This window comes from Hermetia illucens, chromosome 6, assembly GCF_905115235.1.
Source record: "Hermetia illucens chromosome 6, iHerIll2.2.curated.20191125, whole genome shotgun sequence".
Lineage (NCBI taxonomy): Eukaryota > Metazoa > Arthropoda > Insecta > Diptera > Stratiomyidae > Hermetia > Hermetia illucens.
The window spans coordinates 71,511,701-71,523,689 of record NC_051854.1 but is presented as its reverse complement, the minus strand read 5'-3'; the positions used below and the strand labels follow the sequence as shown (position 1 = coordinate 71,523,689).

At 41.6% G+C, this 11,989-nt stretch overlaps 1 protein-coding gene across 1 annotated transcript; it reads right to left on the bottom strand.

The window, feature by feature from the left end:
- Positions 1–339: 339 nt before the first annotated feature.
- LOC119659268 (transketolase-like protein 2) lies at positions 340–10,889 on the bottom strand. The gene is made up of 5 exons (XM_038067268.1): positions 10,746–10,889; positions 10,558–10,690; positions 2,065–2,400; positions 755–2,011; positions 340–680 (listed from the first exon to the last, which is right to left on the bottom strand). The coding sequence occupies exons 2-5, from the start codon at positions 10,662–10,664 to the stop codon at positions 503–505; spliced, it is 1,878 nt and encodes a 625-aa protein (XP_037923196.1). The 5' UTR covers positions 10,665–10,690; positions 10,746–10,889; the 3' UTR covers positions 340–502.
- Between the last annotated feature and the right edge of the window lie 1,100 nt (positions 10,890–11,989).

Below are 11,989 nucleotides of genomic sequence, written 5' to 3'. Positions count from 1 at the left end.
AGAGCTCCTACGCTTGACTCAAGGAGCAACTAAATAAGGGTTTGCCGGTAGGTGAGGCGTTAACCACACAACAACGGGACTGCTTATTCTTTGCGATGAGTAGTTCCTTTCCCTGTTCTTTCATGCTAGCGCAGCAAAACAGTTCTGAGTCTACTAAGAGACTAAGCCTTACATTTATGGATCTTATAAGCGGCGTCCACTGTATTAGCATAATATCTAGAAAAACTATCAATTGAAACAAAACCTTCCTTATCAACCATCATTGTCTATTTCCAATAACGAACAACATTGTAAATGTTTCCACATAATGATTCTGAACGATAGAAAATAGAAATAAAATCACAAAAGTATTTTCAAAACGTATCGTAGAAAAATGAAAATTTTGCCCTTACGCGCTAATGAGGTTCAAATGATGTATGCATTCGACCTTGAAAAATAGTTGACATTTGAACATTTTCCCCATTTAGAAGTTAATCTTCTCACAATGTCTTGCCCCCGCTTCTTATAATTTTAGAATTTCAGCAACATTCGAGATGATATGACGTGACGAAATGCCGAACATATCAATAAGAACAGTCGGTGGTCCAGATCGTGGAACTTTTGGTACAGCCAAGTGCTTAACGACAATATTGCGTTGATCAGCCACAGCTGCCATCACTGCTTCACCCAAACCGCCCTCTCTGTAAGAAGTTAAAGTTGAGGCATTATATACAAATACCAACATGTTTAGTCAATGAATCAATTGATAACTTACTTGTAGTGGTCCTCAACAACAACAATTCGTCCTCCACATTCTTGTGCATTTTGAACAATAGCAGCGCGATCCAAGGGCTTAATAGTGAATGGATCGAAAACACGGGCCGATACCCCGCTCTTTTCAAGTTCAGCAGCGGCAGTTAAAGCTTCATAAAGAGTGATGCCAGCACCAATGAGAAGAACTTGATCCTTATCTGATTTCTTAACCAATTTGCCTTTGCCAATTTCAAACTTCTCATTATTATTGTAGATAACAGCAGTATTGGGTCGTGAAGTTCTGATGAAGCAAATTCCTTTTGTATTGGCTGCCAATTCAACTGAACGTTCGCAACTAACTGCATCGGATGGATAGAAAATGGTACTTCCCGGAACTGCACGGAACATAGCAATATCCTCCAAACCCATCTGGCTGGGTCCATCTTCACCAATACTGACGCCACAATGAGAGCCTACAAAGTTAGCATTTGTTTGCGAGATTGCGCCCATTCGGATTTGATCGAAGGCTCTTGTGAAGAAGGTTGCGAAAGTGGAAGCGAAAGCAACTGTGCGATCGCGGCAGGCAGCTCCAATGGTTACACCAACCAAATTCTGTTCAGCAATGAAACATTCAATATAACGTTCTGGGAAAGCTTTCTTCAACTTATCCGAAAAGGTGGAGTTCTTGGTATCTCCGTCCAAAGCAATTACGTGTGAGTTATTCACAGCGATTTTCGCCAAAGCAGTACCATAAGCGAGACGTGTTGCTACAGTTTCGCCTAGTTTATATTCCGGTGGTGTAGCTAAGTGTATGTTGGTGATGTTATTCTGTTGAACAGCTCCTTTAGGGGCTTGTGGTTTCAAAGAAAGCGTTTTATTCTTAATGAGCCCTTCCAAATAAGCAATAGTTTCGGCTGCCTTATCACCTAGTGGCTTTCCATGCCAGTTGTCAAGATCTTCGATATTTGGGAAGAATTTGCCTTTGAAGGTTTTTGCAATAATTGCTGTTGGTTGTGATTTTGTATTTGCAGCTTCGAAAAAGGCTTTACATAACTCTTCTACATCGTGACCATCAACAACAATGGCATTAAAACCAAATGCATCCAAACGGGCCTTGTAAATATCCAGTCTGTGTTGCAATGATGTTGGCTCTGACTGACCCAATCGGTTAACGTCGAAGATAACGCAAAGGTTGTCCAATTTGTAATGTCCAGCAAAGTGGAGGGATTCCCAAATGGAACCTTCTGCCGATTCTCCATCACCAACAATTACGTAGGTTCTGTAAATTTTCATTTTTATTTTTGTGTGTGAAATTGTTGCCTTTCAACTTACCTGTAGTCGGCTTTATCGTAATGCTTGCCAACGTAAGCCATACCGCAACCAACAGCAACACCTTGTCCGAGAGATCCAGTTCCGACATCAATGAAGTTCAGACGTGGTGTTGGGTGTCCTTCTAAATCGCTATCGATTTTGCGTAGATTTTGTAATTCTGAAACTGGGAACAGACCAGCTTCAGCCCAAGCCGCATATAGGATTGGTGCTGAATGTCCCTTTGATAGGATAAGTCTGTCGCTGGATGGGTCTCTTGGTTCAGAAAGTTTATAACGCATGGTGTTGAAGAACAACACCGACATGATTTCGGCTATCGATGAGCATGATGTTGGATGTCTGAAAGGGTATTTGTTTGTTCATTATTTTAATTATTTTATTTACTTTAAAACTGAACTGTGGACATCAATAGAAACAATCAATTCTTCTGTAAAAAATGATTCTGGAGATATTACTGTCGGCTGGCGGCAGCATTTCGTGATGTGATATTAACAAGGCGGCGCTACAGATATGAGAGGTTTTGTTGCTTCTTTATGTAAGAATATTTGGCAACACGATGGTTTCATTTATGTATCACTCGTAATGTATACATATTGAATAGGACCGATATTCAATTCGGCATGGTACTCACATTATATCTCTTGAGGCGAAAGGGCCAAGTTTGACCTACTACAACTTTGGTAATTATAATAGGATTTCCACCAAACTTTCCAGTATGATACTTCCTATCAAAGTCTATCTTACTGCAGTTTTACAGATGAACTTAAAGTGGGTTGGCAGTCAATTTTCGAAATATAATAATATACTATTATTCTTTATATGAGCAGATATCGTAACGGAAATTCGTTTGCGAACTGGATACCATGTATACGGCACACAATGATTTTTTCCAGATGTTTTAGGTTTGGTTGTTTCTGAGAACGGGTCTTTGAAATAATTGTTTTCAACAATAACGTTGAATACTAAAGGTAATACGGACAACGCGAATACCTAGTTATAATGATCTGAGATTCCTTCTAGTCCCGGGATGCTCTTGCGTGCTTGGGATAGAGCAACTTTAACAAAGATAGATCAATCAGGCGAAGAAGGAACGCACATTTTTCACACCGGGTACAATTTTCCAATTCTTCTACCTCAAATATTCTGATGGATGGTTCTGGAGTTCCCAAAACAGAAATAACATTTCTTCATAAGTCGTTCCTAGAAAAGCAAGACTAACACTTTGCTCCGTTGTTATCAAGGAGAAAAGAGGTGATAGGAAAATACCAGAATCCTAGACATTTGCAAAACGTTAACAGAATTCTAATCTGCATTTATTGTCACCATAAAAAGCTTGGGTTGATCGGCCTTTGTTCAGAGAATAATTAGCAAATTGCATGCTCATAAATGTTGATTGGTGAGAAGTTAACCCATCCTTGATAACCGTGCTAATACGAGGATTAGCTTAAATAACCGGGCCCATCACTCCATTTCTCTTCAGGTGGTAATTTAGAAAACAGTGTCTTACAAGCAGCCTTACAAGGTTTCAAAGCCTCAAAAGAAAGAAAGAAAAGCCGGAGTTCTTATTTACCATCAGAACTTGGTATGATTAATACTACTGCGTAGTCCACGAGCACCGACAGGAACGAAGTTTTTCTCCACCAGATACCTGGATTTTTTCTATTTCCGGAAGTTCGTGAAGTGAGAAACCAGCTCATGAGCGGTCACCATGTGCAAGAATAGACCGAAATGAGTGATCCGAGGATAAAAAGGAGGTCGACGAACGCTACATATTCGAAAATAGGCGCTACTGCAACAAACCGCTTCCAAGATCAGCTAGTTTCATTTCTCAAGTTCGATAACGTAATTTGTACCATCCTCAGTAAAACAAAAATAAAATGCTAATATCAGGGAAAGAGATAAGTAAAGTATATTTGGAGTTATTCCACTATATTAAATTCTACCTGACCTCTCTTGGTGACAGGTCCCGCGACAGGCCGACCAAGAAAATGCATTCAATGACGTTAGAAACAACATGATCGGAACTAAGTCAACGTGCCAGGTCGAGCCCCGGTCCTGTTGAGAAATGAGTAGAGGTTCTTGATGTATGGACGGCGTGAGGACATAAGTTAGTCCGAGCAAAACAAATACATGTATGTACGCTAAATATTGGCACCCTAATTGGAAAGACCGAGGAACTCGGAACACCATTTTTTCACCGTCACGGATTGCAAAGCCGTTCCAGATGAGACCATTGCACCTCAACATCGCCCGTTGATTGCCGTCCTATGAATCAAGCCACCGAAAAAACCGGGGAAGGAATGCATTGGCCCCCCGCGCACTAAATGCTGGTGATTTCGTGAGAAGGGAGAAGAAATGATGTTACGCGATTACCAACCATTATAAGAAGAAGAAGAAGAATCGTGGAACCAAATTAAAGCACGATCCACAAATGTTCAAATGTTCAAATGAAGACCGTGAAAAGAAACGCCTCTACCACAAGTTTCTTGACAATAAAACGTTGGCCAATTTGCAAATTTATAAGAATGCCAACCGGGAAAGAAAGAAACCGGTCGATGCAACCCGAGCGTTCCATTACAAAAATGTTTACGATAAACTGGGACACTCGGGATGGTCAGAGAGATCTGTATCGACTTGGCAAAAACCGAAACGAACACACAAAGGGCATTAAACACTATGTTACGTTAATGACAAGAACGGTGCTTTGCTTACTGGCCGTCGAGCCGCGAAGGGTAGATGGCGAGAATATGTCCAGCAAATTTCAACTAAAGAATTTGTTCACAATCATTGATGTGGGTTATTTAGGAAGGTAGAACACCATCTAACTGGCCAGAAAGTACCACAGTTCCAATATGGAGAAAGAAAGGTAATCCAGCAGAATGTTCAAATTACCGTCCGATCCGGTTACTTTCCCATGCCATGAAGATTTTTGAACGCATTTTTGACAATCGTATTCGCGAAATAACAAATCAAATCAAGACGGATTTGTCAAGAACTGCGGAACTACTGACGCAATACACACTGTGCGATTATGCATGGAGAAACACCGTGAGAATCATCGCCCTCTTTACATTGCATTTCTGGATCTAGAGAAAGTGTTTAACCATGTGCCACCCGAATTCATCTGGTATGCTCTACGACAGCAATTAGTACGAGAAGAATTCGTGCGCTGGGTGCAACTCTATCAGGATCCGAAAAGTAAAGTTCGAAGCGTGGCGGATGTATCAAAACCACTACGTGTCTCGGTCGGAGTTCATTAAGGAAGCGCCGTCTACTTGTTCTTGTTATGAACACTACCACATGAAACATCCAGCGTCCTATACACTGCTTTAAGCATATCATGTTTTCCTGTACGTCTCATAGTAAAATGATCTGGAGCAACTTGTCCAGAAAGGGACACCCTTCGGGTGAAATAAAAGATTATCTGCATCCTCCATCTGAAAGACTCCCAGCCCAGACCAGAAAGCCGGCAGCAACTAGATGCACGAACGCATAGAGGCTGCTCATGAGACCCCATTTGGATCAGGTAATTCTCCGCAACTCTAATAACAATTGCGAATCATTTAAGCGCCGAGGGGTAATGATAGGTCAATGCATGAAAGAAGAACGGGGATGGCAGGGAATGCCGTCCAGCGAAGAAACTGAAACTGTGTGTATTATAATCTGATTCTAGCATCTTTAAAGAAATATAAAAGGTCACTAACCATGTAAGAATCTACTCAAAAAGATTTGTTGACCCCTTGATTTGAGACCTTCCACCGCCATGTCACACGCAGCCGCCACTTGGGCTTTGGCAAATCATACGTCAGGATAACCTGAATCCTATGAAAGCCTAGGGTCACTTTGTAAATCGGAAAGGCCATTTTCAGCGTCCGGGTTCTGAGCCACCAAACGATAGGTTTTGGGATTTCTTTCCTTTGATTTGAATAAATCTGTGTTTTTTACGACAGGAAACAGGTACTTTCACTGTCAATAGCAGTGACCTGTTCAGAACTAAGCGATTTAAATATCTAGGGTCAATGCTATCAGCTAATGGAGAAGTGCGTAATGAAATTGCTTCCCGGATTAGTCCAACCTGGATGAAATGACGGTCCGCAACTGACATTCTTTTTGATCGACGCATCAACGAACGTCTCAAGTCGCAATGTTGTCGGTCCTGTCGCCCTTTATTGTTCTGAATGTTGGCCAACTATAAACGACAATGAACGGTGTTTTCCGGTAACGGAGACGATGTTGCGTTGGACTAGTGGCATGATACGTCATGATCACTTTCGAAACGAGGATACCCGCGATCGATATGAAGTTGCATTGATCGGCAAAAAATTGCGAGAGGCGTCTTCGATGGTATGGTCACGTAATTCGCGCTAACGAGAATTCACTTGTCAAGATTGGTCTGAACATCGAAGTCGCTGGTAAACGACCAAAAGATCGGCCGAAACAACGGTAGTTTGATGCCATGGATGGTGATTTAAAAGGCTTACGACTGTATCCAAATTATGCCAGAAGGTTAAAAAAAAGAAGTTCATTGTCTTTAATCCCAGTTCGTCTCTTAAAAAAACGGACTGGGATTAAACGTAATGAACAAGGCACCAAAAAATGTATTATGCATTACAAAGTGGGAGCTTCTGCTTCTACTGTAAAGTAAATGTACCCAAGGATTTACAACTTTTTTGATTACCATATGTCATAGTATATTTTTTTTATTACTGAGAAGGCATACTAAACATCACATCTACTGAATATGTTGAAGGAAGTAATTCACCATCAGGCCAGAGTTGAGAATTCAATATCAAACAGTACTGACACAAGTAACGCACCCAGCGATGCTAAATGAGGGTATAGAGCACTTAGAACAACTTCTTAGAAATATTTTTCGAGGATGTTTTGCTCTGGGCTACGTGCCTTACGTTTGGCAGAAGGTGAAAGTAGTCTTCATACCTAAGCCTGGTAAAGATGACTATTCAAATCCAAAGAAGTTCAGGCAAACCAACTTAACGCCATTTTCGCTGAAATGCCTGGAGGGACTGGTTGAGCGTCACATTCGCAAGAAGGCGCTAAGGTCGCACCCACTAAATGAAAACCAACATGCGTACCAACGTGGAAGGTCCTGTGAGTCTGCTCTTCATTCTTTGGTTTCAAAGATAGAGGGTGGAATTCTGAAAGGTGAGTAAGCGATGGGAAGATGCGTGGACATTGAAGGGGGTTTTGATTGTGTGCCCTTCCAAAAGCTCTGTGATGCCGGCAGAGAGTGTTGACGAAGCTTTAATAAAGTGGATCTATGTTATGTTAACGCAGAGATTGTTGTGTGCTGAAGCGGGTGTTAATCGCTACCTAACAACGGAAACGACGGAAGGCTGCCCTTAAGAAGGTGTTATTCTAGACAAGAAGCTTCTTTGGAACAATCATGTAGAGGTAAAGATGAAACGAGCTCCCACAGCTTATAGACTAATTCGATTAGATGGGGAAACAATGGACGTGGGGGGCAAAAAGCATTGGAAGCATCATTGCGAGAACTGAATCCAGTCTTCTGATTTTCGAATCCCCACATATTTGTTTGGTAGAAGATATGATGTTATCTTGAAACGAAGAGAAAACTGGGACGAACCAGAAAAATACGTGTCTGGTTATACTGACGTCTTCTACACCGATGGCTCGAAAACAGGACAGGGTTTTGGAGCAGGAATGTGCCTCTCAAATAAAAACGAGAAGTGGGTTTTCCCTTAGGGCAATACATAACTGTTTTTCAGGCTGAAGTGTATGCGATCCTAAGCGCGGCAAGCTGGATGATTGACGAGCGGTTGAAGGGCAGGCACATCACAATCTGTAGCATAGTCAAGCTGCATTGACGGCATTGAGTAGTACTTTGATCACTTCAAAAGTCGTTCAGGAATGTAGAAACCGATTGAACTCTGTTTCTAGAATCAATACGGTGGAATTACTCTGGGTCTGGAAATCTGCCATGGAGTTGTTGAATATGAAAGCGTTGACCCTAGTGTTGCGAAGCGGCACCTTGCCTGACAGTATCTAACTCAGTTTTATCTCTTGAGCTAGGAACGGCTTGCCCTTTTTCAAACCTCGTCCAATTATTTCTTCGAAGACTTCCGCTCCTAGGATCATGTCAATCCTTATCTTTTTATTAAAGTTGAGATCAGCTAGCTGCAGGCGTATTTTGCTGTTGCATTTCCTGGGATCGATATGCGTTAGACAATTTCGGCCCAATTTCTCCTGTTTGGCGAAACAACACCTTTCTTTGATGGAAAGTTACTTAAAAGCATCGCAAGCACACAGCAAATGTTCCCCTTTGCTGTAGGAGCAGGTTTTTGATGTCTTCACTTTAAGGTTTGATTGTTAGAAGGTTGTCCTTTAATTGAAGCCAGTAGCTGGTACCTCTTCAAAAGGAATGCACAAAGCTTGTCCACCGTCAGAAAATCTCTTATATTCTCAATGGATTCTTCAAAAATACGTAGTCTCCTTATCGAATTTTCGCATGACGATGCAGTCTGCAATGCGATTCCAATCCTTAGTTGCGAACCCCAGATTCTGCAATCCAGCAAGACATTGTGATATACACTGACATCACGTCATTTGCGGATTTGTAGTCCAGCTTTTTTATATCAATTATGGCGTCTAGATATTCTGAAGCTTTGTCGAGTGTTTGCAAACCATTCCTCCAGGACAGTTAGTGGTGCTACTCAACTGAAGGTGGGCCACCGCATCTTCTGCAGCCCCTTGTAAGTATCCCAGCAGATACTGCATTCTTTACTTTGTCCAGTAAAAACGGGAATTTGAATCAGTGGCAATTTCGGCAATTCCTGGAAGCCACAAACTCGCATGCCGGCGCAACCTAAACAATCTTGGGTGATTCCTTCTCCTTAAGATGTTCCAGCAAGGCATTGCGCCTGGTCCTTTGTGATCAACGAACCCATCGCTAGGAATTTCGACTCCATCTCCTTATGGGTGTCGAAGTTATGAGTCGTCTGCTGTCAGTGAATTGTGGGCATCCTGACTGGCCATAATTCAATAGCTGGGCATAGGTTCAGAATAGGAATTTTCCAAAATTATGCGTGCCCATCCTGTAATGAGGAAGCGGAATCCAAGGAACATTTTCTATGTGAGTGTTCCGTCTAGGGCGCATCAGATATCAGATTTTTGGTGCCGATGAGCCACTATGGTCTGAGTGCTCAGAGGCTTTGGCTCTCCACCACCTCAGACACACACACGATGCAGGTAATAGGATATATGCAAAAAAGTTGGGGTATTATGAATATGAAAGTTGTATGGCCCTCAGTGAGATTTCATTCGGAACTTGGCAGGTCTTTTTTGATTGCATGAAGCTTTTCAATTGTTTACAAATTATGGATTATATTTGATATGTCTTCACGCTAGTCGTGTCCCGGTTCAAAGTGTAATCCTCTATAATATGTTAGCATCTTTGTGCAATGATAAAATTTTGCATAATATACACAAGGTCCCTCATTGAGGCCCAAACAACTCACATATCGTCCATTGATGAAAAAGAATTATTGTGTACCGCAGATATCGGCAGTGTCAATGTCGTGTTTTCAAATTAAAGTATTACGTATTCGCTGATATGGGTTATTCGGTATTTTTCTGATTGGCATAAACACGACTGGCATTGAATGTGTGCTGCTGCTATCAGTGCCATTAAACGAATTGGTTGATAGTATTTTCGACGATAGTTGCTAGGTACGAGTTCAAATGCATTCCGCCTTCCAAAGCTTCTGTAACCAGCGATATTCGTATAATTGCCGGTCGTACAGAGGTTGCATTGTCAAAAACAATCCTCTCACAATAATAAACTTCGGGGAGAGTATGCAAATTAGATTTTTTTCCATATGTATTCAGTGACAGCGCACAATTTAGATACAAACACGAACACATGGGTAACGAGATGAGATAAGAGGGGTATGCCGGTTGCCGGTCGTTTAATTCCAAAACGAGTCCAAATAAGCCTTTCCATTTCGTATGGTATGGTATGTATGCAGCCCACCCCACTTAAATGTGATCATAGAATTGATCATATTATAGAATTCGGCCTAGTTTCTTAGCTCTATCTTAACGATCTTAGATCGTGGACGGTGTTCACGCACCCGTTCACTATTCCAATGTCAAGAGAGACTGCACAGTCCCAACGCCTTGCTTCGAGCTACTAGTGTGAGCAGACCAATTTATCGGCAAGGAAAGCTTACGACGGTGCAACTAACGTTAATGATTTATGTTCGTTACTTATCACGTAAGTAGAGGTCAAATTAAGGTCACATTCACCGAAAGTTACTGCTACTACCACAGGCAATGCTCCCGTGGGGCTCTCCCGCTAGCATTCTAACCTTACAGAGAAGCACGTGGACCTGTAAGTTGCACTTGCAATATGGAAATTTCCTCTTAGGACTACTGTTATAATCTTATAGTAATGTTGGGTTGGTAATCAGCCCCTACAAGTGAAAACATTAGTTACATGAGGGATAAAAATCTCACCCGGATTTCGAAGCCTGGGTAGAAGTGATGGAGTGGATTCTCAGCCGGTTGGCCATGTCCTTGAGCTCCTGGACAGTTTTGCTCTCGGGCTTGTGGTAGTTCGGCATCTTGGCGATTGAAGGATACTACAAAACTAGAAATAATCGAATGAGCTGGGTTTAAACGAAACTATTCACTGAACAACTAACTCAGGCTAAGAATGAGAATAACCGTCCGGTGAACGATAGGGTATCGATCCAAACCACGTACTGGAATCGACTGAGCAACTTCTCAATGGGGTTCGTTCTGGTTGCTTCAGCGGAAGGTTCTTGTTGTTGCTTGTGTAGCTTCTGCGCCGTGGAAGCTCGCTTGTCGCTTTCAATTCCAGCGTAACGAAGAGTTTCCAGTTTCTCAATAGTAAAAAGTTATAGTGGAATGAATGGTTGCATGGGTTGAGCGGAGTGAGACTAATCGCCTGACCAACATTTGTTGGTCTTGTGTTGCTGTTGTATTTGGGAATATTATCTGCTATTTTCACATTTCTGTTGCGTGCTATATTACCACGTTGGTTGCCCATGATATACACGTGTGAGTCACGACCAGTTAGCGAAGTTGAGGTAGGCAATGGATGTGTTAAGGAAAAGGAGACTATCGACTTCAGAACGTCGGGAATTTGTGTTGAATTCATCCCTGGTACCAACCAGTGCAACGTACTTAATTTGAACCTACGAAATTGGGAAAACTGATACAGTTAACTCGTGAAACAACGAAAACCAAAATAACAACCACCGCCTTTAATACAAATATAGCGAACAGCAAGTCGTTGAAGATTCTGAACGTAATTTGTACGTCTTCAAATATGTACAGTGTGTCAAAAAAGTATTCATCAGATTCAGATTTATTTATTGAGCAAAGAAAAGAAATACATGTGCGGTACAAAAAGAATAATAACTTAGAAGCTCAAGCGTGACCAATTAAGTATGTAACGCTAACCTACGGAAATATCCGGCCTAGCCGGCTACATGTTATAAAGTGAAAAGGTGGTACATGTCAATGCTCATTTGACATAAAATGTGCTTAAACCTCAGAATAATTTATAACTTACAGCTAAACAACACAAAATAGTACTTCGTACTGGAAAACGGGAAAAAGGGATTTTTTAGGACACCGGTAGACAGGGTTGATCGACGGAATTAGAGTAAAGCGCAGTCCTTTCTCAATGGTGGTAGCATTCTGAAAAAGGGCCACCTTTTACTCGATTTGGACCTGTGCAAGGACAGTGACACAAGGCGGGAAGATAGAAACTTGATTTTTTCACCATATGTTTATTAATATCTTTAGTATATGTGATAAATTTTTTAGCTTGATATCGTAGCTAGTTTTTGAAATACGTGTCAATTTATGCACCCATCTCTAAAAAAAGGTGTTTTTCTGCTGCCACGCTGGAGGGCGC

Coding starts and splice junctions, on each gene's coding strand:
- LOC119659268 (XM_038067268.1), bottom strand. CDS start 10,664: ATGCCGAACTACCACAAGCCCGAGAGCAAAACTGTCCAGGAGCTCAAG. Junction 2,401..10,557: donor ACCCAGGCTTCGAAATCCGG/GTGAGATTTTTA, acceptor ATACCCTTTCAG/ACATCCAACATCATGCTCAT. Junction 2,012..2,064: donor TACGATAAAGCCGACTACAG/GTAAGTTGAAAG, acceptor GAAAATTTACAG/AACCTACGTAATTGTTGGTG.